General features: G+C 47.5%; 1 protein-coding gene across 4 annotated transcripts in view; it reads right to left on the reverse strand.

Moving 5' to 3' along the window:
* LARGE1 (LARGE xylosyl- and glucuronyltransferase 1) overlaps nt 1-27,928 on the reverse strand; it is a 522,085-nt gene that overhangs the window by 257,802 nt on the left and 236,355 nt on the right. For all 4 annotated transcript variants that reach the window (XM_036093490.2, XM_036093487.2, XM_036093489.2 and 1 more), the window contains exons 3-4: nt 27,508-27,809; nt 11,388-11,470 (exon numbers count right to left, since the gene is read on the reverse strand). In XM_036093490.2, coding sequence (XP_035949383.1) covers nt 11,388-11,470; nt 27,508-27,809 — 385 coding nt within the window. The remainder of the gene's footprint in view (nt 1-11,387; nt 11,471-27,507; nt 27,810-27,928) is intronic.

The following is a 27,928-nucleotide window of genomic DNA, read 5'->3' on the forward strand; positions in this document are numbered from 1 at the left end:
CTCCTTGTCTCTACTGTGAGGTCTCTGAGGACAGAAACCATGTTTTCATCTCCATCCCTAGTGCCCAGAGGAGAGCCTGGCACATGACAGGTGCTCAACAAACACTTGTTCAATAGGAAAAGGCGGCCAAAGTCCCTCCTTCTAGGTCCCCGTTAACCCTACGGTGAGAAGGTAACGACAGTCAATGGCGTGGTCGGCACCAACGGTACAGAGCTCGGGGCTCTGCTCCAGAACGTCTGGGTTGGAGCCCTGGTTCATCAAGTACTGACTGAGTGACCATAAGCAGTTAATTCATCTTTCAAGGCCTCAATTTATTGATCTCCAAATCAGGAACATTAACAGTAAGTAAACAATGTTGCATTGTACGGATTAAATGATATAAAGTGCCTGGTGTGTAAGATCTTACTGTATGCTAACCACTGGTATGGTGTGAATGTGTGTGCCCTGCCCCCTCAATCTCATAGGTCAAATCCTAACCCCTAAGCTGATGGTATCAGGAAGTGGGGCCTTTGGCAGTGATTAGGTTGTGAGGGTGGAAACCTCCTGAAAGGGATCAATGTCCTTAGAAAGGAGGCTCCGGAGAGCTCCTGCCCACCTTTCATCATAGAAGGACACAGAGAGAAGTCAGCAGTCTGTAACCAGAAAACAGCCCCCTGCCCCCTCCACCATCAAACCATGCTGGTGCCATGATCCCGGACTTCCCAGCCTCCGGGACTGTGAGGAATAGATCTGTGTGGTCTATGAGCCCCCGAGTCTGTGGGATTTTGCTACAGCGGCCTCAAGCAGACCAGGATAACCATTGTCAGTGCTAACCTAGGAAACCGTGATTTTCTCTGCCTTGCATTACGCTTCAAATGAAGTAATTTCAATTAGTTCCTCCATCCATAAACCCAAAAATGAGTTGAATGAAGAAACATGCAACAAAGAGATATCAAGCAGTAAGTACATGAAAGGCGTAACAGGGGTTTAAGTGACGCAGGAGCTGGGACTCTCCTCTCTCGGTGCAGCTATCAATCCGGCAGAAACAGAGAGAGAATGCAAATAACTACATAAACGCTGGAACACAGGTGGGCCCTAACACTGGACCACCTCACACGACTGCAAAGTTTGGGAATGACACACCTCCCGGGGAGCCATCTAAACAGACTGATATGGACAGTAAGTGAAGGGTACGCCTAGATTTGGATGGTGAGCAACATGCACAACTATAGGATGGCTCTGCAAGGAGAAGCACAAAAGCTACAGGGGTGGAAGAGAACCACCCCGGGCATAATAAATAGGGGCCCCAAACACATGTCCGTCCTCCTGAATTCCCTGCCAGGGGCTAAGGGCACACCATTCATCCAGCCTCACAAGCTAGAAACAGGAGCATTACCAGCCCCGCGCCCCTACCCCCAATCTCCCACACAGCCAATCAATTCCTCGTCCTGAACGGCCGCTTAGTCTGGTGAGTAGGAGCAAGGTCTCTAGAGCCAAATTGCCTGGCTGCTTCTTATCTTGGTGTGTCACAAACTAACAAACTAACGATATGACCTTGGGCAAGCATGTTGGTCTTGGAGTCTCAGCTTCTGCAACTGTGAAGTGGAGCTGTTATGATCAGATCGAATTAAAATGTATGAAGCACTTAGAACAGTGACCCACAAGGAATATGGACTTAATAAATGGCACCACGAGGAGTGTATCTGCTCTTCGGTGAGGTCTCATGAATATATTCACCCCCTCTCACCCTGTCTCCGAGCTGGCTCCCTCCAACTGATCCTCTGTCCTGTAAGCCCTGAACTCCCTCCAAAATGATCACACAATCCCCTGCTCATTGTACGATGAATAAAGTACAGCCTCCCACATGGAGCTAGCAGGACCTTTGATAATCTCATCCTGTCCACTTCTCCAAGCTCATGTCTTCCTCCTCCCTCCTCAAACCTGCACTCCAACCACTCTCTTCCCCAGACCTGCATGTGACCAACTCTTCTCCTTCTTGAGGCATAAACTGCCACCTCCTCAGGGAGGCTCTCCATGGCCGCTCCATCCAAAGTGCCCATGTCCTCTCCTATGGCTCCCACACTGCATTGCCCTCTTTGGGTCTTCTTAGCACTTCTTAAGTATTGGAAATCTCTATATTCATCTGCAGGTCTATCTCCTACCCGCTGCTAGAATGTGAGCTGTGTAGGGTGGAGTTTCTCTACTTTCACAATGCACCTGTCCTCTTGTTTTCTCTCTCTACAACCCCAGTGCTTGGCAAGTGCTTAGCCATGGGTGCAAGGTCAGAGGTTAGTCATGTTTTCCTGCAGCCTTGTGGGCCTGCTGTCTCTCTCCCTTAATCACCTTCACGTTGCATTGCTAACTGCATCCAGTCTTCCCCATTCAATTTAGACACCACGGCGCTGAGGAAGCCATTCCACTGGGTCACATGCCCTTCTTTGTGCCTCCCGCGGATTTCAGGGCTCAAAACACAGGTGAATGCTATCGTCTACTGACCATTCACTTCTCTGTTCCCTGCTAGGTGGAGTCTTGGTACTGGAATTGTGTTTTGTGAATAGTCTTATCCCCAGATTTTTATTAGTCCCTTGTACATATAACCACCCAGTAATTATTCATTGAAAGAATAAATAAACAGACAAGTTAATAATTATCAAGGATATCCAAATGTCCTCACCGTCTGACACAGTCAGCCAGTGTTACAAGTAGAGGCACTTAGGAAAAAAGTGGGTTGGACGATGGTCTCTTAGGCACAAAATCCAAAACACAAACCACAAAAGAAAAAATAAACTGGTTTTGGTCAAAATTAAAAATGTTTGTGTTTTAAAGGATACTATCAAGAAAGTAGAAAAGATAACCTAAGAATGGGAGAAAATATTTGCAAAGCATTTATCTGATAAGGGACTTGCAACCATAATATATAAAGGTCTTTTACAACTCAAACAATACAAAAGACAAGTAAGCTGATTAAAAACTGTGCAAAGGTGGGACGCCTGGGTGGCTCAGTCACTTAAGCGTCCGACTCTTGGTTTTGGCTCAGGTCATGATCTCAGGGTCGTGAGATCCAGCCCCACATCAGGTTCCACGCTCAGTGGGGAGTCTACTTGAAGGTTCTCTTCCTCTGCTCCTCTCCCCACCTGCACGCTCTTATTCTAAAATAAATAAATCTTAAAAAAAAAAAAAAAACCTGAGCAAAGGATTTGAACAGCCATTTCTCAAAAAGGACATACAGATGGCCGGTAAGTACAAGAAAAGATGCTCAGCAACATCAGACACCAGGAAATGTCGATCAAAACCACAAAGTACTACTTCACAGCCACTAAAACGGCTAAAATAAGACAACAACAAGTGTTGGTGAGGATGTGGGGAGATTGGAGCCCTCACTTGTTACTTGTGGAATTGAAAGATGGCATAACCACGTTGGAAACTGGTCCCAGGGGTGTCTCCAAAAATTAAGTGTAAAAAGTTACCCCTGCTGAGCTCCTCAGGAGTCCCACTCCTAGTTAGACAGCAAAGCTTGTTCAGAAACCTTCACGGGAGCATTATCCGTAACTGTCAAGAAATGGAAACAACCCCAGTGACCACCACGTGATGAGTGGATAAACAAAATGTGGTCGAGTCAGGTGCTGGAGTATTATTGGCGATGCAAATAAATGAAACATCCCCTGCTACAACGCGGATGAACCTTGAAAACACGGTGTTCAGCGAAAGAAGCCACTCACGAAAGACCAAATCATACAAGGCTCCATTTATATGAAATGTCCCAAATAATCAAATCGACAGGAACAGAAAGCTGAGGGGGGCTGCCAGACAACGGGAGAAGGGAGAAATGTGGAGCGACTCCTCATGGATACCAGGGGTTCTTTGTTAGGTGATGAAAATGGCCTAATATTAGGGAGCAGTGATGGCTGGACAAGTCTGCGAATACTAAAAACCAGCAAATTATACACACCGGAAGAGTGAATGTTACAGCATGTGAATTAAATTCCAATGCTCACTCATTTGCCTGAGCTGGGAAGTGGGGCCTGTGAGTTTGGGGGAGGGAAGAGACCTGGTCTACTCAGCGGATTCTGGGCTCCATTCCTTAGGGAGCTGCACTGTATGTACGGCAAATGGTGTGCCATGTCGGGAAGGCCTGCAGTCGTCAGGGCTGGCCTCTACCGGAAGGGAAACCCAACTAATCAGGACAGAAAAGAGCCTGATCATGTCCACATGTGAAAGGACATCCTACGGTGCCCACATTTGAAAAAACGTCCTACAGCTCAGAACTAACTGCAATAAAGAGGATGTTTCATTCTCCATGTGTGACTTCTGAGTCTTTTACGTTCACTTCCTCACTCAGGAAGGCAAGAAATAGTTTTAATGATTCCAAAATCAGCCAAAGGCCAAAAGCCTCCAACCTATTCCCTTTAGTTCACAGGGAGATTAGCAGGAGTGAGACAGATGTTCCGGACGTATTTACACCAACTGAACTGCGTCAAGGGAGGGATAAGAAATTCTTCAGAATTTCTTCTTATTCACACACACACACAAAAATATTTTTCTCGATATAGGATTCGATGTTATTTAATTTTATCTCTGTACAACATCTAAAATAGTCTTTTTTACCAATCACCAATTATATGCATTTTGGGAGCACGGCTTTAAGCCCATGAGAAAAGGCTTCTACTACGTGAATAGGCCCGCACATCTTCATATACAACAGGTCCCACACAGCCTGCCGGGGTCTGAACAATACAGACATTAAGTCTGGTATATATTCAGACCAGATCACACTTTACAACAAGAAAGAAGCAAGTGCATGTTTCATCTTCAGCAGAGCCGGCAGACTTTGCTCATAATGAGCAATGCTCCTGTTGTCTCTGGTTTCCCTAACTGCTCCCCTGTTCCGGGCTGGGCGCAATAAAATGGTAACACAAAGAGCAAAGATGATGAAGCCCCAGCTTTCTCCCCGCTTTTCCTTTCTTATCTTGTCAGGAATGTGCCACAGCCCCTATAGGGTAATCCAGGGCCTGCTTTTATTAAAATATACAGGGGTATCTGAGCTGAAATAATCCTTAATTATTAAGTTTACAATGGAATCGCAATTTTAGAAAAAGAAAGAGGCTCTGAGAACACCTCTGATCCTCAGTGAGTCTGTTATACTTAGAGATTTAATAGAACTCACCGCAGAAAAACACAGCGGCCAGGAGGGTTTTTTGGTGTGAGCTCTTGGTTTGAGGGAGGATGAGTGGCATTGAAACTGTGGGAAGATTCAAGGACAAGTCAGTATCACAGCAGAAAAGCTTTCTGTGGGGGAAGAAGAACAGAGCAACTTTCCAAAAAAAATCAAAAGGCCTTGTGGCTTCCAGGCTTTGGCAGAGCCAAGGTTATAATCCAGGAGCATCACGGACTCCACTGTGACGTTGAACAAGCTATTGAACCTCTGTGAGCCTCAGTTTCCTCATCCATTTGTGGGGATAACGGCATCTACCGTGCCAGGTTGGGATGAAGGTCAAATACAATGGCCTACGTGATGCTCAGTATTTGAACTACACAAAGTATTTCTCTTTGCTCTTACATACATGCATGACCAAATGGCATAGATGCCTTACCTGTTCAAAGATATCACATGCCCACGGTACTTTCTCTTTTCCCTAGCTTTACCGAGGTATAATTGACAAAAATTGTATAAATTTAAGGTACATATTAAATATATTATTTTTTAATTTTTTTAAAGATTTTATTTATTTATTTGACAGTGAGAGAGGGAACACAAGCAGGGGGAGTGGGAGAGGGAGAAGCAGGCTTCCCGCTGAGCAGGGAGCCCAATGTGGGGCTCGATTCCAAGACCCTGGGATCATGACCTGAGCCAAAGGCAGACCCTAACGACTGAGCCACCCAGGTGCCCCTACATTAAATATATTTTATAAACATTAAGGTGATGTATCTATATATGTATACATTGTGAAATAATCTCCGCAATCAAGCTAATTAACTTATCCATCCCCCAGTGACCATTTCCTTTACTCCATGCTTTTTTCCTAAGTCTTACTAGAACATTACTTCCAAGGCTTTGTTTTATTTAAAGTAGGTTCCACATGCAGTGTGGAGCCCAATACAGGGCTTGAACTCACAACCCTGAGATCAAGCCCTGAGCTGAGACCAAGAGTCGGACACTTAACTGACTGAGCCACCCAGGTGCAACCCACCAAGCCTTTAAAACCACTATTTACTTCATGCTCAGCACCTCAAAAATACATATTTTGGCGGAAGGATGAAGGGGTAATTACAGAGATCATAGTAATGATAACAATTCTCTACATGGTCACCCAAAATGATGATTAAAAATAAAAATAATGATACTCAAAATAGTAACCTTTTTTTTTTTTCAGTGGAGAGCTCAGACTCTGAAGCTAGACTGACTGGATACAAAGCCAGCTCTAGCATCTTCTCTGTGACCCTGAGCTATGACTTAACCTATGGATTCTCAGCTTCATCATCTGTAAAATGGGGATAATTATAGTACCCACCTCATGGATCACAGAAGCATGAAATTCATTAATGTCTGAAAAACACTTAGAGAACTAGGTTTGTATTTGTTCAATACACAAAATACAGAAATGTTTCACATAGATTATCTCTGATAATAGTCCAACAGGGCTCTAAGAGAGGTTAGAGAACAAGCCAAACCTCTAAGTACAGAGACTTCACTAGGGTTGCCCAGCTCAGATGATAAGACCAGAATCAGAACCTACTTCTGGTTGTTTGTTTTATTCAAATCCTAGGTTCTTCACATCACAATCTAGAAACTGCTTCTATAATAAGTTTAAGCCTGAATGAGCAATAACACAATTAGAGGCAGATACTGGGCACAAATATGCTGTTTTATCCTCCATGTTCTTCAGGGGCACAGTGAAGTTTAAAAAAACAAACAAACAAACAAAAAAACCCACCAAAACCCCAGCTGCTTGATATGCAAAGGGAAATCACCCAGCTTCTTCCTGACAACAGGGCTGTAGAGTGTGAGAACAAGTAGATCATCCTCGCAAACAAATATTAAATTTTTACTAGCTGGCCCACCTTCCTGCCCAGGAGGTAAACACCTAGTTGCTAAGTAATTTTTTTCTTCCTCTGCTCACTAAAAGCTCGGTTTCCTTGAAGAGCCGCTATACTTCCCAGTTTATCTGCAAATGGAGTTGGAGTTCTGTCCCCCAATTTTTCTTTAAACACCCTTCCACCTAGGTGACACAGGAACATAATGTGCTCTTTTCTGCTAGGTAAACTCTCTTTCACACGTATTTTGTATTTACTTTTTCACATCTACCCTTTTTCTTTATTACAGAGGTTGCATAATGAGATGACCAAAAATACATGTAAAGAGGGGACAAAAGCAAGATCACCTTTATTTCTCCTTCTCCAAACACAACACAAAGAACTCCATTTCTAAACATGGCCTCTGCCAGTCTTTGCGCCACCGGTATTTTGACCATGGCTTGTCCTTACGCAGTGGAATAATATTATGCACATGTTTTGAACTGTGTTGTCACTTACATCATAAAATATAAAATATAATTTGTCCCCATTACTACAAAAGGGTGTTCCACTATTTAGTCTTATTGTTTTCTAAGTATTATTCAAATTTTTAGGATTATAAACAGTTATGTCATAAAAGCGTTTTTGGTAGTCAGGATTATCCTTTGAAGACAGAGTCCCTGAAGTAGTCATATGGGGTCAGGGTCTTGGACATTAACACCATAAAATTTCTTTCCCGAAAGATTATAGCAATTTGAAGCTCTGGTAGGAGTATGTAAGAGTGCCTGGGTATCACTCTTTTACGATCTTTTAAACTAGAGCATGCCCACTGTCACCAGGCATACTGCAGAAGTAAAATGGATTGGATGTAACAAAGCAGCCTTAAATGAAAATTTGCTGAAAATCCTGTCTGGAAAATAAATCTAATTGCTGTAATTAACAGTGAAAGCCGAAAGAAGCATCCTACCACTATTATTATATTATTATTAACATTAGAAAGGTACTTCATTTGCCAAAGCATTTTATAATTATGTATTGGTTAATCCCCATAACATGCCTCGGAAGCAATGAAGCTATTTATAGCCGGACTTTCTGAGCGAAAAGTCTTTCAAAAGTCCTTTTGTCTTGATATCTCAAGTCATTATCACCAGCACATCAATTCACATTCTCATTTGTCGAATTTCAAGGATGGGAGGGACTGAAGTGGTCATCTGAACCAAGATCAAGTAGTCACTGACGTGGCGTGCAGAATTTTCCTAATGCATATTAAGAATTTGCTTTCTTCTCAACTCCCCATGCCACCACAAAGGCATGGCATGCCATCAGGGGCCAATTATAAATCTGCTATTTTTAAATGTAACATCTTTCTGCTACACAGTGACTGTAGGAGTAAAAGTTGACACTCAATAGGGTTCCTCAGGGTTTCAGCGACTACTGGAATTATTTGATTTGTAGCTAAAGCAACAGCAATATTTATGCCCAACAACACCGAACGTTTTTATGGCTTTAAAATTTGCCATAATTGAGAAACAGCACAAGTGACTATCTGTATTCATGCAAATACTCTTTTCTAAAAAGGGGGCGCCCCCCCCAACCAGGGAGGGATCAAGTTCTTTCGTGGTAACAAGAAATAAACACAAAAAGGTTGAGAACCACTCCTCTAATTCAGTGCTTAGAAGACAAAATGTCTGGTTTCAAGCAGCAGATGAAGGCTGCAGAACCATAAGGAGTCTCAAAAATGGCACAGGGGCGATGGTGGTATACAAAGGGCTTCTCATCTTATGTCGAAGATGTGAGGTTGAGCCCTGCTTGGTTATTCTTTATTTGGTATTACCATTTCCTTCTGAGACGTGCAGCTGAAATCCCAATGCCAACTGCACAGGCTAAGAGGAGGGAACGGAGAGCCCCTACCACTAGCCGACAGTGTTCTCTACTTGGTGGTTACTCATTTCTCCCCTTTCCCCACTCTGGCGTTGGGTGGGGGGAGGCAGGGAATCCCCCCACTCCTGGGTGGGGAGCAGATCTGCTTGCTGACTATAAGCAGAGCAGGGCACCCAGGAAAAGACCCACCGGGTGGTTCAGTACAACTGAGCTAATAAATTTTGTCTTCAACCTAATAAATTCTGGGGTGCACGGATTCACAGCAAAAGTTAAGTGACCTACGTACTAAAGCCTAAAGGGTTAAAATGACCTGCTGAAAGTCACTCAGTATAAAGTGGCATGAGAGTGTCATCAAACCAGGTGTGAGCTAGATCTATTAGTTAACTGGTTGAATAAATAGATCTTCAGGTTATTTATTAATGAAGTTTCCCAGATTCACTAGTTAAACAAGTAAACATTGACTGAGCATCTAACTTGTGAAGTCCTTCCCTAAGATACAGAGAATCCAGAAATATAAGGCATGGTTTCTGTCCCCAGAAGTCCCATATTCTACTACAAAAGACACACCGTGAATAAATAAAAGACAATGTACTAAGTACAGTGATAGAAAGATGCACAGGGTATTGTGGGCTAGGAGAAGGCAGAGCCCTAGCCCAGACTGACCGGTACTGGTGGGCCTCCTGTTAGAAGATAAGGAGTTTGCAAAGTTGCAAGGGGAAAGAGGAGGGAGGAGGTGAGAAAGGGACAAACAGCGCAGCATGGGGACGACAACAGGCAGGGCACACCTGCCAGAGGGTGAAAGCTATGAGCAGGTCAATGTTGCTGGAGAGTAAAGCCCCAGCAAGGGGAAGAGAGAGGAAACGTGCTGAGAGTAACAGCAGGCCCTGATGGTCTGTGTGGTCTCTAACCTGATGGTAAAGAGGCTCGATTCTCTCCCCTCCAAGACAAGAAGCCAATGAAAGGTTTGAAGATAGCAGATTTGCCTTTCTGAAATATCACCTGGCCTTAGAGGCTGGCTCTGTGGGGACTGGAAGGCCAAGTGCAGGAGAGAGAACACGCAGACCTCAACTGTGCCAGGTGCAGTAGTGATGAAGAGAAAGGGATGGGGATGGAATTAAAACTATGAAGAGGGAGACCCCCACGTGCATCACAGAGGGGCTGGGTGGGGGTCTGAGAGAGAAAGTGGAACCAACGGTCAGTTTCTTGCATGGCATGCCAGTCTCGGGTGCCCATCACGCCTCCCATCTCTGCTTCGGCCACTGACCGCCAGATTTGGGCATTAACTTCACATTGATCTTTGTTTTGTTGAGCTCGAAGAGCTTTTCACCACTGTTCCTACTGCTCAGAACCTTCTGGATCTTGGCTACAGCTACGGATAAGCTTCATCTAAACCCTCGGTAAGAATGTTAGAACAGAGCCAAGGACACTGGCTGGAACTACAGATTCAATTCTGGATACACCGTCAGTAAGTCTAGATATCCATCAAGCTGAACAGTGAAAACAGAAGAAAGTCCCTGTTAAAAAGTACAAGCAAGTGGCAGGAGTTTAACTTGGACGAGATGACTCGGGAGAGGCAGGATCACTTCCAGGTGGAAAAGGACCCCATCGTTTGTAGGGCCGTTTCCATGGGGATCCACTAGGACCCACAGACAGCAGCTATGGGTTGGAAAACTTTGGTTTAATATAAGACAGGACTTTCTGATGGTTAGAAACGCCCAGACGTGGGACAGGCTACATTGGAATAGAGTAAGCAACCTCTATGAGTTTGCTAGAGCTGTCCTAACAAAATACCACACACTGGGGGTGCTTAAACAACAGAAACTTAGTTTCTGTGGTTCTGGCAGCTGAAGTCTGAGATCAGGTGCCTGCAGGGTTGGGTTCTCCTGAGGCCTCCCTCCTGGGCTTGGAGATGGTTTCTGCTCTGTGTGAGGCTGTCTCCCAGTCTTCCCTCCTTATCAGGACACCAGTCATATTAGACTACAGTCCATTCATACTGCCTCAATTTAACTGAATTACCTCTTTAAAGGCCAATCTCCAAATACAGTTCGCATTCTGAGTTACTAGGGGCGAGGGCTCCAACAGATCAATTTTACGGGGACACTGCTCAGTCCATCACACAACCTATCAACAGGGGCGTGTACACAGAGGGGTCTGGTGACTGTCAGGCAAGGGAAGGCCAAAGAAGAAACGGAAGCCTCAAATTTGGAGTGTCCCTGATGGGTCCCCTTAGGTCTAAGAGCTACAATCCTAAACATTGTGGGACTGCACCTCATTGCTCCTGTTAAACATCATTAACACAATAATCTCCCCAGGGTTTCAGACAAAAATCACATTTTCACGGCAGCTTCAATGACTGATGAGAAAGGTTGCTCTTCTGTACTCCTCCCCCGAGGAAGCGTGCAGGCTGGCGGTCACACGCACGAGTCACACGCACGAGTCACACGCACGAGTCACACGCACGAGCCGCGCACCCAAGCCTCACGCACCAGCCCGCAGGGTACCGCGGGAGCGCTTACCTGTGAAAGAGAACGGACTTGACCAAGGTGACAACGTCGCGGCTGGCATTATACCCGGCACAGACGATGGCAACGTGGATTGTCTGGGAAGCAAAGAACACAGGGCAAGCGGTCAGACAGATGGAAGAGGGCCTTCTTGGTGCTTCAGACCACGTGGGAAAGAAAAATCACCCTGATCTCTTGTGGGGATCATTAGAAAACAAAGGGCATAGTTTGCAGCTGTGGAAAATAACTTGAGATGGTTTTATTAAGGCCCTTTTAATCGGTTTATGGAGCTATCATCATTTGGAAAACATTAAGGTTCTTTGCAATTACATTTTGGGGACGAGAGAAAGGGCGATCGGCTCAAACAGGCAAACGGTGAGTCTCCTACCCCCACGCTAGGAGACCGTGACAACTGGTGACAAGAGAGATGAAAGAAATACATCCCGAAAGGAAGAACTGATAGTCAGGAATCTTGGACTGAGAAGCAATGGCTCAGAGGTGGGAAATGTTCTTGCTCTTGCAAGAACATTGTCTCAGATTAGGGGTGCCTGACTGGGCCAAGAGACCAATGAACGTCTATAAGGGTACATCTATAAAAAGGGCCCCAGCTGGGACATCATTCCAAGAACTGAAGACTGGCAGAATTAAAGGGAACCTTATGGCCCATCTCCTCTGGCTCTGTCCTTTAGCTCCGGGTGACCCTGGGAAAGTGGTGGCATCAGGTGACTCACAGTAATACAAGGGCCATGGAGGTCATGGAGTACGTAAGGGGATAATACCAAGAGCAGAATATGGTGCTCGGCACACTGCCAATCACAGCAGAGATGATCTCTAGAGCTGAGCTTCCCAAAGGGGAGGTCCCTTGGCACCCCGGTGTACTATACGTGAATTACAGGATACAAAGTCACTTATCTCTTCAAGCAAGAACTCAAGGCTACCAGGCAGGGCTGGCTCCCTCAGGCTGGGCTACCCTCTGAGCTTCAGCAACTTGACAAAGATTGAGAAGCCCTGGTCTAGTGCAGCCCATACAGAAAGTCATCCAGCCTCTCAAAACAGCTCGAAGAATGAAGGGTTCACACCTCTCGATGTATCTTTTACTGATGTGCAGCCTTCCTTGACTTGAAACCAGCCTCCTAATACCCACCCCACCTTGCTCTATCCTGGGAGGACTGCAGAACAAGTACGTTCCCTCTAGCACCCAATACCTAATGAAACTACTCACAGCCCTGGTTCCCATGGCACAGCTTCTGGACCCCCGTTATTCTAATCAGGCAGTTCAAAACACAGTTCTGTTGACTCTATGCACCGCTTTTGCAACTCCCTAGGAGTCTAGAATTACTTTAAAGTAAAAAGTAAAAAAAAGCAGGGGAAAGGGAAGGGAAGAAAAATGCAGTTCTGATATCCTGGTCTCTGCCCTACAGGCTTTCAGGACAATGACCTCTGGCTCCCAGGCCTGCTTCACCACCCCACCCACAACATCATCAAGGGAAGTTACTCGGGCTTAGACAGGTGGGATTCAAACTCTGGAACAGAGATTCTTCACCCTTATAACATACCAGAAACACCAGAAAGATTTTTAAACTATACCCTGTGCCCCAACCCCACCTCAGACCAATTAACTCACAATCTCTGATGGCCAGGATCTAAAATTCCTCTGCTGGAAGCCAGTGGTTCTCAATAGAAGGCAAAAGTCATCCCCCCTGCCCTGCCCAGGACATCAGACAACGTCTGTCTGGAGTCATTTTTGGTGGTCACTCCTGGGGATGTGCGGGGCTATGACATCAAGTGGGCAGGACCAGAGACGCTGCTCGACCCCTTACGAGGCACAGGGCAGCCCCCACAATAGAGAATTACCCTGCCCCAATGCTCACAGGGCTGTTGTGAGGAAATTCAGCTTTCAGAAAGAAGCAAGAGGGAGTGTGGGGAAACTGAGACCTGCGAACTACCAACCCAACCTCGTCTCACATAAAATTAGACCATATTGGGGCGCCTGGGTGGCTCAGTTGGTTAAGCGACTGCCTTCGGCTCAGGTCATGATCCTGGGGTCCCAGGATCGAGTTCCGCATCGGGGTCCCTGCTCGGCGGGGAGTCTGCTTCTCCCTCTGACTCTCCCCCATCTCATGCCCTCTCTCTCATTCTCTCTCTCTCAAATAAATAAATTAATTAAAAATAAAAAAAAATTAGACCATATTATGCATATCTTCATTTCTCCACCTGTAAAATGAAGACACCATCGCTTATCTCTGGATATTATCTCCCAAAGACTCAGCATGAAAGACTGTAAAGCGGAATGCAACTGTCACCATTTAAATCATGAAGGAAATGAATAGGAAAATGCCTGTACGTGGGAGACATAGCCAGGAAGGGGACAAGAATGGATAAAAGCTGAATCAGGCTCTTTGGAATCACAAATATTTAAACACGCGGCCTCCCAGATATCAAACTTTGTCTTGGCTTCAGGGTTCAGGGGCTTTTTAAAATGGGCCCATTAAATGTAAGCACAAGTGCGCACATTCACAAACATTTTACATAATTTTCCAATCTCTTTAGTTCGTCCAATACACCTGCCACCATGAATAAATTCATCATCTGGAGCCGTGGAGCCCAGGCCCTGTTCCCCGGGAATGCAGAAAATCGGGAGTGCCGTGAACATGCTCTTGGAGGAGTTCTGGATGGTCCCAACTTTTTGTAGGGACAGGAGTGAATGCCAAGAATGGGTTGGGGGCTGGGGTTCGGAGTGAACAGGGGACAGGGATGAATGCTCCTTGAAAGAGCAGAGTCACAAATATGGTCTCACCACAATAACTTGGTTTGGAAGCTACGAAGTCCAGGTTTCAAGTGTTTCAATGTAGTGACTTAAAGAGGACCGACCAGCGGCCACAACTACTGGGACATTCCTCTCATCAGAGTGATGGGTCTGAATATCAGATTCAGTGACCACTGTCCACTCACAAGAATTCCTCCTTATATTTTATATGGATGTCATACTTGCCTTTACTGGTCACAAAGCTTGGATGGGGGTTGGGGGTGATGATGTTATCTGCTCCTCCAAACTCACTCTTCCAATTCGCTCCGTGCCCCAAATAGGTGCCCGTAATTTGCTCTGTGCCTGAGCACCTGACTTTACAGACTAAATAACTGGGCTCCCACTGCCTCGGGTTTCTGGTTGAGTTTGGTCACTGGGAGGCCTGATGGCAGGTGGAAAGAGAGGTCAGATCCCCTGCGCCTTTTAGAAACCCTCTACCAGAGATCCGGCTCTCTCGGGCTCCTTAAGGCCACCTGCCTCGTGCCCTACGGGCCCAGGGGTTGTAGTGACTCTCTCTAGGGAGCTCCACCACCCTCACTGGCTCCCATGCGTGTGGCCCTGCCTCAAACCCTTCCCAGCTCATCTGTGTGTGCCATCGGTTTCCTTCTAGGGTCTGACCAGTTCCAGTGACCCTTCCTTAGCCTTGCATCGGTCCTGGTGGCTGGAAGGGAAGCACAGGTGGCTCTGAGGCATTCAGAGATAAACTGCTGATCCCGAAGGTGAAACGAAGCAGGAGAGTACCAACAGAGTGCACTGAAGAATGTGTAAGCTGTGTTTATAAATTTTAAGCAGCTCGACAAAGTTCTCAGACACATGGACCACAGCTTCTTTCTAAGGAAGCCCACAGAGCATCCTGCTCACTCCCTCCAGTCCTGACCCTGGTGCTCAGCACACACCCACGAGCTGCACCTGAAGACATGACGTAGTCGAACTAGGGCCAAGTGAGTGACGTTTACTTCTAGGACTTGGAAGAAGGATCCAGGCCTGACACAGGCATTTCTGGGGTCCCTAATATGCCAGGCCCCGTGTTGTGCTCAGAGGACAGAAAGGTGAATCAGTCCCCCAGGGCCAAGTGAAGAGGGAGTAGCGGTCGCTACCCGGACAATCCCATCAGAGACCGGGAAGGCTCCGCTGACAGCGAGCTCAGTGTCCTTGAAGCCAGAGCAGCCTGCGCCACCTGGACCAAGAGGATGCCAGAGATGGGCAGGGAGGAGAGGGCATTCCAGTGACTCGACCAGGGCAACCGTCACTCCTGACATTCAGGGCCAGCTGGGATTTGTAGCTCTCTGCTTGTCAGCCTTCAACAGAAGCAGGAAAAGAACATTCTCTGGGGGATGGCAGGCAAGGTGTGAGCCTGGCAGAAGTAATCAGTACTGTGCCCAGCTGTGCTGCCCCCGGCCACACGAGGAGCAGCAGGACCCAGAGGGCCCGGTACTCCCTGCGAGGCACTCTGTCTGGGGCACAAATGAGTGCGAGCACATCCTGTCGGGGACACGACCGGCGAGGAGAGAGGGGAAACCCATTGCAGCACCAGCGTCTGGGCTGTGAAAAGTCAGGCTCAGCCCGCGTTCCGAGGACAGCGGCAGACCTAAGTGTTGGGGACGAGGGGAGGGGAGGCAGGCCTCCCAGGGGACAGGCAGCTGGGGAGAAGCACACAGCCAGGGACAGAGGCGGGGGTGGCTTTGTGGGGAGAACCCAACCAGAGTGAAGAGATCCGGTTTGAGCTGCAATGTCAAAGCTAGCTGCTGCTATGTGACCGCGGAGCATCGCTTCATGTCCCTGGGCCTCCCTGGCTTGTCTATAAAATGGAGATAAGAACGGGCACCGCACTGGGTCACTGTGAGCATCCGAAGAGTGCAAGAAGTGCCCCTAGTGAATGGACGCTGCTTACCGAATGTCTGAACAGCATACGGAGAAGTTGTTCAACATCTTTGTGCTTGAACTCCCTCAACCTACACAACAGGGACATAACACTACGCATCCTCAAGGGGTTGTTGAGGATGAGGAGCAAGTGGCTCTCAAACTCAGTGTGCACCATGATCCCTGGAGGGCTTGTTCAGACGGAGCGAGGGATGGGGGCGGGGAGGGGGGCGGAACACTTCCCCCAAGTTTCTGATCCAGGAGGTTTGACATGGGGGCCTGAGGACAGCCTGCATCCAGGTGATGCTGATGCTGCTGGTCCAGGGACCACACTTTGAGAACCACTGCTCTAGCTAAGTGCTTTGAATACTGTTGGGTAAAAACTCAACCAGATGTTAGCTGTGATCACACAGAGAGTATGAGGGGTGTTCCAAGAATCCGTTTCCAATACCTCTCCAGTGGAGAGCACCTTCTCCTGCACTTGTATAAAAGAACGAGAGACAGCACGCATCACTGTCCCCAGGTCCTGGAATTCATGACTCTCAGGGTGAGGATGAGGCAAGGGAGGAGGACTCAAGATGCAGGCTTTTTCTATGCCAAGAACAAAACCGTGGCAATCAGCAGAGCTGGGTGTTGGCTGCAGCTCTGCCTCTGGCTGGCTGGGTGACCTTGTGCAAGTAACTTAACCTCTCTGATCCTTGGTGAATCCTGGAGACAAGGAGGAGGGTAGAATTTCTATATACAGTAGTACACAAGGGACACTTTCCAAGACCCCCAAGGGACGCCTGAAACCGTGGACACTACTGAACCCTATATATACTCTTGTTTTTTTCCTACAGATGCATCCCCATGATAAAGTTTAAGTTATAAACTAGGCACAGTAGGAGATTAACAACAGTAACTAATATTAAAACAATTACAGCCATATACTGTAACAGGTTACATGAATGTGGTCTCTCTCAAAGTATCTTACTGTACCTCACCCACCCTTCCTGTGATGATGGGAGATAATAAAATGCCGAGGTGCTGCGTTATAGTCAGGGGACGGATGCGGGCACTCTGCCACAGTGTCAGGCTACTAAGGACCTGATGAATCGTCAGGAGGATCAGACTGCAGCTGACCACGGGTAACCGTAACTGTGGAAAGTGAAACCACGGATAAGGCGGGATTCCTGTAGAGTCCTAATATCCAGCATTTTCCAAAATTCAAGATGAAGAGTGAGACAGACAGGGTGGTGACATTCTCATCCAACATCCCGTGGCTCAGCCAGTCGGTGGCAAATCGAGGGGTTGAATTCAAAGTCCTGCTGTTAAACCCGTACTACCTGGTTTCAATAAGACACACACAGAACTGTGAAAATGAAAGCAATGTATTGCTGATGAGCTGCTTAAACTCATCTTACAAACCTCCAGGGCATCTCTACTCTTCTGGGAAGTCAGTGATCAAGTTCTGTCTCCTCTAAATACTAAACCATGGACCCAAAAGTCAAAATTATCTCAACCCTGTAGAAGACAAAAGTAGACACCTCCTATTGTGTATCAGTTATATTTTGATTAAAAAATTAAAAATAGGGATGCCTGGGGGGTTCAGTCGCTTAAGCATCCGACTGTTGGTTTTGGCTCAGTCATGATCTCAGGGTTGTGAGATCGAGCCCCACAATGGGCTCTGCGCTCAGCACAGAGTCTGCTTGGGATCCTCTCCCTCTGCCCCTCCCCCTGCTCATGCTCGCTCTTGCTCTAAAATAATAAAAATAAATCTATAAAAAAAAATTAAAATAATTAAAAGTAAGAGTAGACACCTCCTGATTGTAATGGCATCCACGCTGCCAGGGGCTCAGTGAGGTAGGCCAGTATGAAAACAGGGAAGGGCCACACCGCGAATGGGGACTTTGAGCACCTTCTCCATAGTCAAGGCCTAAGAAACGGAGAACACATGAATGAACCACCCGGCGTTCTCCACCCTGCATACTTCTGGCCTGCTTTTAGGGCTTCTCTGTGTGACAAACAACAGAGTACCCTTAGCAGTCAGAAACCCAAATGCTACGTGAAGAACAGATGAAAGGGGTGAGGCTGATTTTAGGGTGGGTCAGCAGAAGCTTAACTGCTAGAAAAGACTCACATTTGGGGCAGGTGGGCTGTCTGAACACAGGCCCACACTGACCTGCCATGGATAGCACGTGCCACGCTCCTACCTACAGGATGATGCCCCTGACCCAAAAAGCCCGCACACGTTGCCAAAACACATGGCCATTCTGCAAGTGTCAATGGTGCACCTTCTCTGTGCCAGACTCCCTTGTAGGTGCTGGGGAAAGCAGGGAGCAAAAGAGGGAGACCAGGCTGTGTGGCAACGAGTCCACAAGGAGAAAGCTGGGGAGTAAGGCAGACCTTCTAGAGTGCATGGGCCTTTGCAAGAAGCATGAAGAGAGAAGCCACTTGAGCGTTCAGAGCTGAGAAATGGCATGCTCCGACTTATATTTTAAAAGACTCACTCGAGCTACCAGTTGAGAACAGATTATCTCTGTGTGCATGTGCAGGGGTGGGAGGGAGGGGAGCAAGGAAGCTGGAAGCAGAGAGAACACTCAGGGGGCTAGTGCAACCCCCCGAGCACAGCGGAAGCTGTGACAGGCTGCCCAAATGCCCTTCAGTGAGGTCCGTGTTGCCCTGGGGGCCAGGATCCGCCTGGCTGCAGAGAGCCGCCTCCCCTGGGGCAGCCACCGCCAATAAACCCCAGCATCTTCAGACACCGGCCCCAAGGACCTGCCTTCGCAGACTGCACGTGAAACTTCACAGCACCCTAAGCCAGGGGTGGTACGGGACAGGGAGGCAAACGTGGAGGTGCGACATGGCCACATGATGTATTCTTTCAAAGTCCCTGGTGATCTGTCTGCAGTCGACTTCTCTAGCAGAGGAAGCAGAAGAGTATATGTATTAAGACTTACAACCTGTGGTGGGGATGTGGGGAAACTGCACCCTTGTGCATTGTTGCTGGGGGTGTAAAATGGTGCAGCTGCTGTGGAAAAGAATATGGTGGTCCCTGGAATAATTAAAAACAGAATCACCATATAATCCAGCTATCCTAACTTCGAGGTATATATCCAAAAGAACTGAAAGCAGATCTCCAAGAGAGGTGCGCACACCCATGTTCATGGCAGCATTATTCACAATACCAAGAGGGGTAAGCAGCCTGGGTGTCCACCGTCAGATGAATGGGTACACAAAATGTGGTCCAGACATACAATGAAATATTATTCAGCCTTAACAGGGAAGGAAATCCTGTCTCACGCTACAGTGTGAACTTTGAGGACATCATGCTAAGTGAAATAAGCTAGTCACCAAAAGACAAGTACCGTTTGATCCCACTTATATGAAGTACCTAAAGGAGACAAATTTACAGAAGTAGAATGGTGGTTGCCAGGGTCTGGGGCGAGGGGAGGGAAAAATGGGAGCGGGTTGCTGTTTAACGGGTATAGTTTATTCTGCAAGATGAAAACGTTCTAGAGATCTGTTACACAGCAATGTGAATATACTGACCACTACTGAAATGTACACTTCATTTTTAAGAGAGTAAATTTCAGGTTACATGGCTTTGTTGTACCACAATTAAAAACAAAAGAGATTTATAACTGTAGACGCACATTTTTCAGCTATGTGGCCTCACTAAGCTCAGGCTTCCCTAGTTAAAACTTCACGATGATTGAGTCCAGGAGCTGACGCATTTACAAGTGCAGTGTCTGGTACCAGATACTTGCACAAAAAGTAAAAGCAGACGTGATCACCAACACCCTGCCTCCTCCTTTCACGGTGCTCATGCTCTGATCAAGCTGGAAGATTCACGAGGTTTCCTTGCTTCCATAATGTGCTCTCAGTTTGGGATGCCCTGGTGCTTCACCTCACGTATCAAACTCCTCCCCATCTCTCAAGATATAGCAGCACCTGCTGGGAACTCAGTTTCTTCATATATTAAAAAAAGGGGGGGGGGATAAAAATTTGTCAAGGTCTGCTGGACAGATTAACTGAGATGATTCACGTAAAGGGATCAGAGCCTGGGGTCGTGTAAGTTAGAAGACAGGCATCAGCAATCAGTAGTATTAATTACTATTCATATAAGAGTTTATAGTATGCTGAAGCCTCTACATTCAAGGCCTTGAGCCTTAAATATTCTTGAAAGTCAGGCATCAGTTTCTTTCCTTCTGCCCTTACCCCAACTCTCCTTCAAGTAAGGATTGGGACAGTCTTTCCCTTATGGTTGAAAGGAGGGCTTTCAGAGCTGCCCGACTCGCTCTGCTGTGTCAAATGTTGGTGGCTGCCTTCATCATCCTCCCATACAAGAGGGCAAAAGACACAGGAATGAGGAGATGAGCCATTGGAATCATTCATTATTTGGGCCATGGGAGCTACTGTGCAAAACTAGGACAGACTTTTTATTTTGCTCTGCTTTACCGTCATCATCTTTAAAATGAGAAGGTTGCATCTTTATTTGTTGTTGTTGTTGTTAATGGCACATTTTCAAAAGAAATAACATATAATAAGAGAGGACGATACAGAAAGCAGATGAGGGCAGGACTCCTTTGGAGTAAGCACAGACAGGAGGCTGCAGGAGATGGGACCCCTAGCCAGGGCCATAGTGTGGTAGCCACCTCCAAGACTGTCCCCACCGATCCCTGCAGCCCTGGTAGAGCCTCTCCTACACTGTGTGAGGGTCGGTCTATATGACCGATAGAGCTTGGCAGAACTAACAGTGTATGACATCCAAGGCGAGGTCATAGAGAAGATTGTGGCCTCTGCCTTGTTCTGCTGGATACCTTACTCCGGGGACAGCGAGCTGCTGCAGTGTGAGAACACGCAAGCAATCCTAAGGACCCGAGGTCCCGGCCACGCCAGCGTGCCTTCTCCGAAGCAGATCAAGCCTACCAGCAACAGCCACCCTGGCAGACACTGTAACTGCAACCGCAGGAGGACACAACGTACAACTAGGCTGCTTCCAGATTTCCTGATTCTCAAACTGTACGACAAAATAAATGCTTGTTATTTGAAGTCATTAGGTTTGGGGGATAACCTGGTAGGAAGCCATCAATAACTACTAGACTCGGGTAGGGGAGGTAACCTAAGTAACCACTACAGGAGCACGGGCTCCCAAAATCACTGAAGAAAATCCTGCTAGGCTTCTTCCAGCTATAATGTTCCCTAACTCCAGGGCCTGACATTTAGGGAAGGTATTTTAGCACACTTACATCCTTGAAGGAGCCCGGAAGACAACCTATGAGGCTAATAAAATGTGAATCCAAATGCTACAGCAGTATCTTCCGATAGCCATGTGAATATGAGAGGTGGCAGGCAAAACCCCTCCACTGCTGAGTTATTTCATAAAATTCTCTAAAATGAAGTAATAGATCAAAATACTATGGTTCTAGGGGCCCAGAAAATGAAGGCACAAGGTGTCAAGATTTATAAACATAATGGCTAAAGCAAAATAGTACATCTGTACTGAGCTAACAAATACACTCACAGTCTGGAAGGCAATTTTAAATATAACTTCTTTTAAAAGAACAGATACATCCTTGCCTCGACCTACTGAGAAATGACTACCCCCACGTAGCTGCTGTAGCCCCCAAGGTGAAAGATGAACCCCATCGTGCCCGGTAACCGTGAAGCCTTTGAGATGAGGCACCTGCCAGGCACAGACTAGGACTGGGGCTCTAAGCTCATGGGGGTGTGGGTCCTGGGCGCTCTAATTCACAGAGTGGTAAGGCAATGGTTCCAAGTACAGGTTCCTTTTTTTTTTTTTTTTAAGATTTTATTTATTTGAGAGAGAGAGCGCACACACAAGCAGGGGGAGAGGTAGAGGGAGAAGCAGACTCTCCGCTGAGCAGGGAGCCCGATGCAGGGCTTGATCCCAGGACCCTGGGATCACGACCTGAGCTGAAGGCAGACACTTAACTGACTGAGCCACCCAGGCATTTCCCCTCCCCCCCACCCCAAGTACAGGTTCTAGAAGCAAACTGCTTAGGTTTAAATTCGAGCTCCATCTCTTCTGGTAGTAGGACTTTGAAATAATTATTGAAACTTTCTTAGCAGCTTTCTAATGTGTCAAATGAAGAAAGTATGCTGTGTGGACTGAATGAGATAGTTTATGTAAATTATTTTATGTAAATTTTAGCACAATGTCTGATCCACTTTAAAGGCTGAGCAAATGTTAACTTTTATTACTATTACATTACGACCGAGAAATGAAGCTCAAAGCATGGAGGAGAGACAGACTTCCATAATGGTGGTCTCACATAAGAGTACACCATTCACCTGACCTCCCACAGTAACAGTATCAATTGTTGTTGTATTCAAGGACATCCGCCAATTCTCTGACATTCCTCCCACTGAGAGATGGGGTATGTACTTTTCCCTGTGAAAGTGGGTGAGCTTTTGAGCCTCTTCCAATGAAAAGATTTCACTATCAGCAGAAGTGACATTATGTGACTCTGAGGCCAGGGCATAAAAAGTGTTTCTGTTCTGCCTCAGTCACTGGAACACTTGTATTTAGTCTTCGGCGGCCAGAGAAGCGGCCGAGTGCCCTGGGGCCGCCATAGTGTAGGGAAGTCCAACCTGGCCGCAGAGACGGACATGGAGAGGCCCCGAGTCTATGACAGGGAAGAGGGGTGCTGCGTCAGCGCCCACAGCTCCAGCCCTCACTGTTCAGCTCCAGCCACAAACTAACGACACGTGTATGAGGGACCCCAAACAACAACTGCTCACCAAAGCCCTTCCCAAATCCCTGACCTAAAGAAATGACGAGAGCTAATAAAATGACCCATGTTGTTTTAAGCTGCGACATTTTAGGTGTTTGTTAGGCAGCATTAGGGAACTGGAATGTGCAGAGTAAGGCTATGTGATGCTCCTACAGAGTTGGTTTCCCACCTGCTAGCCCATTTCATCCTCACAACTGCATTGGAAAGAGCAGATTATAAATTCTCATTTTTGTAATGACGACACAGACTCTAAGAAAGTCACTGAATTACCCCAGGTCGTATGACTAGTGACTGCCAAAGTAAAGACTCCCAGTTTGGAATTCGGACCCCAGTTCCAGTGACTTTTCTGCTGTAGCAGAGCTGACTCCTGGAATGGACCAGAACCGGAAGTGCAAGAAAAGTACACCTATCTAGACAGCCGAGGGCCCAAGCAGAAATCACAGAGGATGACTCTGCTGCAGAAGTTCCATGGCACGCAGAAACCAGTCCGTTGCTGAAACAGCACTGCCCTGACAACAGAGAAAGGCAAGAATAAAACGGACAGCTCTTTGGGCGCCTGGGTGGCTCAGTTGGTTAAGCGACTGCCTTCGGCTCAGGTCATGATCCTGGAGTCCCGGGATCGAGTCCCACATCGGGCTCCCTGCTCGGCAGGGAGTCTGCTTCTCCCTCTGACCCTCTCATGCTCTCTCTATCTCATTCTGTCTCTCAAATAAATAAATAATAAAATCTTAAAAAAACCAAACAAACAAAAAAAAAAAACGGACAGCTCTCTGAAGGCCACATAATTAGGAACGATAAGAGGGCACCAGGACTGGCGAGGGCCCATTGTTTCCATCACCAGATATCTCGGCTGACAGCCTGGGCATCATTACAGAAGACTTTTCAGAAATACCTGTCATACCCCTGAGAGGTCTCAGTGCAATGAGGGAGGATGACAACATCCTCTGTGGTGAGGTGCTGAGCTCTGACAGGGCGTCAGGACTGGCTTTGGCACTTGTAACCGCCAAGTGTCTCGATGAAGGGAGGCTTCTATTGTGACTTCGCTGACTGACATTTCTTGTTTGCCTCTATGGCTTCTTCACTAAAATCTTTAAAGACGCCAAGCGATGGAGACAGAGAAAGTATCTACACTGGAATGGGTATGAAGTCAGCATCTCAAGGTCAAGGCGTCCCCGGAGGAGACCACCTCGAAATAAGCTACAGCAGATCAAGACTTTCAAATTCATCTGTGGTGGCTTGGAACAGGACCAGGGTTTCAGCACAGACAATTCTACCAAAACTAACTTCAAGGGTCTAGGAAGTGACATTATCAAGACAGGCAAAGAGAAGAAAAACAAAGGAAGGAAACTTTAATTCTCAGGTGCAAAAGACAAAAAACTAAATTACTAGAAGAATCAACAATCCCCAGGTCTGAATTCCTAAATTGCTACTTCATCTCTGAAAGAGAACGGGCATGAAGAGAACCCCATTGTTTCTGTTGTGGCTTCAGGCAGTGGCTTTCAAACAATCTCTACTATCTCAGAATCACTTGCACTGTTTGTTGTTGTTGTTTTTTTTTTAATGCTCATGCTCTTGCAACTTACACCCAGAGATTCTTGATGAGTAGGTCTAGGGTGGGTCCCATGAATATGCATTTCTGGTACGTAATTCTAATTGACCACCAAGTTTGGGCACAGCCCATGTGATAAAGAATGTTCACTGTAACCATGACATCTGTTCCAGAAGCAGCGCTCCAAACTGTTAGCAGAGAACGTGGCTTCCTTGAGTAAAAACCGACCTTTTGCAGGCTCCCTTGCAGCTAGGTGGCAGCTCCTGGTAGTCCTACAGGGAAGTTCTTCCATCAGTGTGCCCCAAGAGGAACGGACTGTGATATGTCTAAGACATGTTATGAAAGGGAGGTGGCGTGCCCCACCTTAACACCGCAGCTTTCCTGTCAGCTGGAATGTGGAGACAGGACCAAAGCTCTGGCAGTCATCATGGACGAGACGACCTTGGGAATGCCAGGCAAGTAAGCTGAGCGAAACATCACCGAAGCCCGCGTCCCCAAAACGGACATCCCTACTGAAAAAGGCCTCCAGACTTTTCAGGCATAAAGAGAAATAAGATGCAAAGCCATTGTCAGGTGGGATATTTCGATACTTCACCATGAAATCTAATGCCAATAACAACTCTTTTAGAGTTTGCCTCCAGCTCTAATATCTGGTCACCACTGATGTAGTACAAACCAGGCAGGAACTTGATTTTTCTTGGTAATTTACAGACGAGGAAACCAAGATATGGAAAAATGACGTAAGTTGCTGAGTGCCATATAGTTATTAAGCTGGGCATGGGGCCAGGATTTAGGTTCGGGTCTCCCAGCTTTAGGAGCTGTTTTGTCTACACTACTCTGTGGGGCGCTCCGGGCAGAAGCCCTCTTTAGAAATAGGATGTGTCTCTCAGGAAACAGCACTGGGGAGACAGACTGTGGTCTGACAGACTGTGGTAGGAAGAGAAAGCCCCCACCCCCACCTTCTCCCTCTGCTCCACTTGTTCCCCCCCGCCCCGCTTTTTTTCCTTTCTCATTTCCATTTTTCACCTCCTTGATTCTCAGTCAGTGCCTTGAGTCAGCCTGAGTCATAATAACGTAAATACACTTCCTCCCCCTGGGCCTTCCCACCTAGTGGGCAGGGTTCCGTCGCCCACTCTGAACGGACACCAGGGCCATAACCAAAGACCAGAGAACCTGCAAGAAAGCCAGCAAGTCTTCTCCCAGACAAGAAGGGAAGTTCCCCAAATTAGGGTCCCTCCAGACCAGCCAGAAGCAGGGGAGTCTGTTAGCACTACTGAAGATGTAAGAGAGAGATGTTTAGGACCTCAGGCCACTGACGATGGTTGTGGAGGAATAAATGGATGGGACCTGGCATGTGGGCAGGGCTGAACCAACGCGTGGCATTTAACACCTCCTGATGTTTGAATTTCTCAATTTCTTGAGCATCTCTTTCTCCACGTCCCACCTCAATGGGAGAACAAGAAAGGGAGTTTTGTCTCTTTTTTGTTCATTGATATTTCCCAGCATAGTGAACAGTGTGAGACACGTAACAGAGGCTCAGGAACTGTCCGCTGAACGAAAGAATGAATGATAATCCAGTGCAACCATTTCCCGGCCCAGGTTCTCTGGGCTTCCTGACTGATCAACTCACCATGTCCTACATTCTTTCTTGCTAGGGCAATGCTTTACTTCACATTTTATATGCTCACGTGTGCATTCCTCACTGGACAGGCTCCATCCACCACTGTCTACCTCTCCACACCTCAACCAGGCTTGAGAAGCCACAAGAAATCCTACTAGACCCAGGGGGCTCTCCTCGTTCACCACTGACCTTCTCCAGAATGGAGTCTATGCTGCTTAGTAAGCCCCCCATTCCCTCGTGACAGACTGTACAGTATCAGCAACATAATAACCACCCTCACAGGAACAACATATTATAGTCTGCCAGGTGTTTTCAGGGAGGTGTGAAGTCTCACATTCTGACAATGTGGCCAGGAAATGGAATAAAGCAGCAGCAGGTAATGTAGATAACTAAAAATAAAAATTAACCATAACTGATGGGGCGCCTGGGTGGCTTAGTCGGTTGGGCGTCCAACTCTTGATTTAGGCTTGGGTCATGGTGTCGGCGTTGTGGGATCGAGCCCCACATCAGGCTCTGTGCTGAGCATGGAGCCCGCTTGGGATTCTCTCTCTCCCTCTGCCCACCCCCTCATCCCCACTGCTCGCACACATGCTCTCAAAAAAACCCCAAAAATACCATAATTGAGAACATAGTATGTACCAGGCACTGTTTGTGGCTTTATATGACCCATCCCATCTACTACTCATAAATCCTCCATGAAGCAGGAACTTCTTTTCTCAAATTTATTGATGAGACATCTGAAGTTCAGAGAGGTTAGGTAACTTGCTCAAGCACCCACAGTAGGAACCACCAGAGCTGGGATATGAACTCAGGTTTGTCTGGGTCACATAAGGCTTTGCTCTTAACAGGGCTGCTCTAATTCCTGTCCTTGGGAACTGGAAGAAGCAGGACATGAGTGTGTGTGTGTGTGTGTGTGTGTGTGCGCGTGTGCATGTGTGTATGTGTGTTCAGGGCAGACCTAAGCACAGATGTACAAATGGGAAGGATGAGGATGGGAGGGAGAGGGTGTGGGTAAGTTTTCCAGATGTCCAAAGAGTTACTAATACAGAAAGCATACTCGGGGGCGGGGGGGCAGGATATTAAACTACAAAAGTTAAATCACCGCCTTAGGGAAGCAACAAGTCTCTGGTTCTGAACTCCAGAAGCTGATTATAAAGTAAGAAGGAGGCCAAGGGAGCCGCCCAACAGGGCCACAACTCCATCTGCGCCACTCACACTGTAGTCTAAGTAAGAAGCATCCCCAGGATGGATGACAGCTAGGTGCAGAAATCCCGAGTGGGTCACAATGAACCGCCAAGAAACAAGCAGTAGTTTCCATCCCTTTGCTCCTCTTAACATCTCTGTGGTGGAGATCCTCTTGCGCCCATTTCTCAGATGGGAAAGACCAAGGCTCAGAGAGGCTAAAGGACTGGCCAGGCCACACACAGCAAGGTTAGGGGCGGTGCCGGATTCGCATTCGGGCCCGAGTCAAGAATGCCGGCGCTTTCCGGGCACCTGGCGCGGCTGCCCGGTGGCACCTGCGAGGGCAGAGGGCCAGGGGGCCTCCGGATGCTCTTTACCTCACACTTCTCCACGACCGGCTGCTGCCCGCACTCGGAGCTGTTGCCCGCCACGATGCCGGCGCGGAGGTTCTCGCTGTCCCCGGTTCCCTCCTCCACCGAGTATGTCTTGGAGTGGTTGCCGTGGCGGTGCGGCGGGCCGCGGCCCTGCGCCAGGCTGAGCTGCCGGCGCAGCGCGCGGTTCTCCTCCTCCACCTCGCGCACGCGCACCTCCAGGCTCTCGCGCTCCCGCTGGCCGGCGGCCGCGTACCGGGGGCTGTGCGGCTGCGACTCCAGCGGCGACAGGGACACCGGCTTCCCATCTGGGGGAGGAGGGGGGGAAAGACAGGTTAGCCGGGGCGGAACACCCCGCGAGCCCCGCCCCACACCCCACGCATCTGTCACTACGCGGGAGGCTCCTTTCACAGTCCCACTGACCAGG

Source organism: Halichoerus grypus, chromosome 6, assembly GCF_964656455.1.
Source record: "Halichoerus grypus chromosome 6, mHalGry1.hap1.1, whole genome shotgun sequence".
NCBI lineage: Eukaryota > Metazoa > Chordata > Mammalia > Carnivora > Phocidae > Halichoerus > Halichoerus grypus.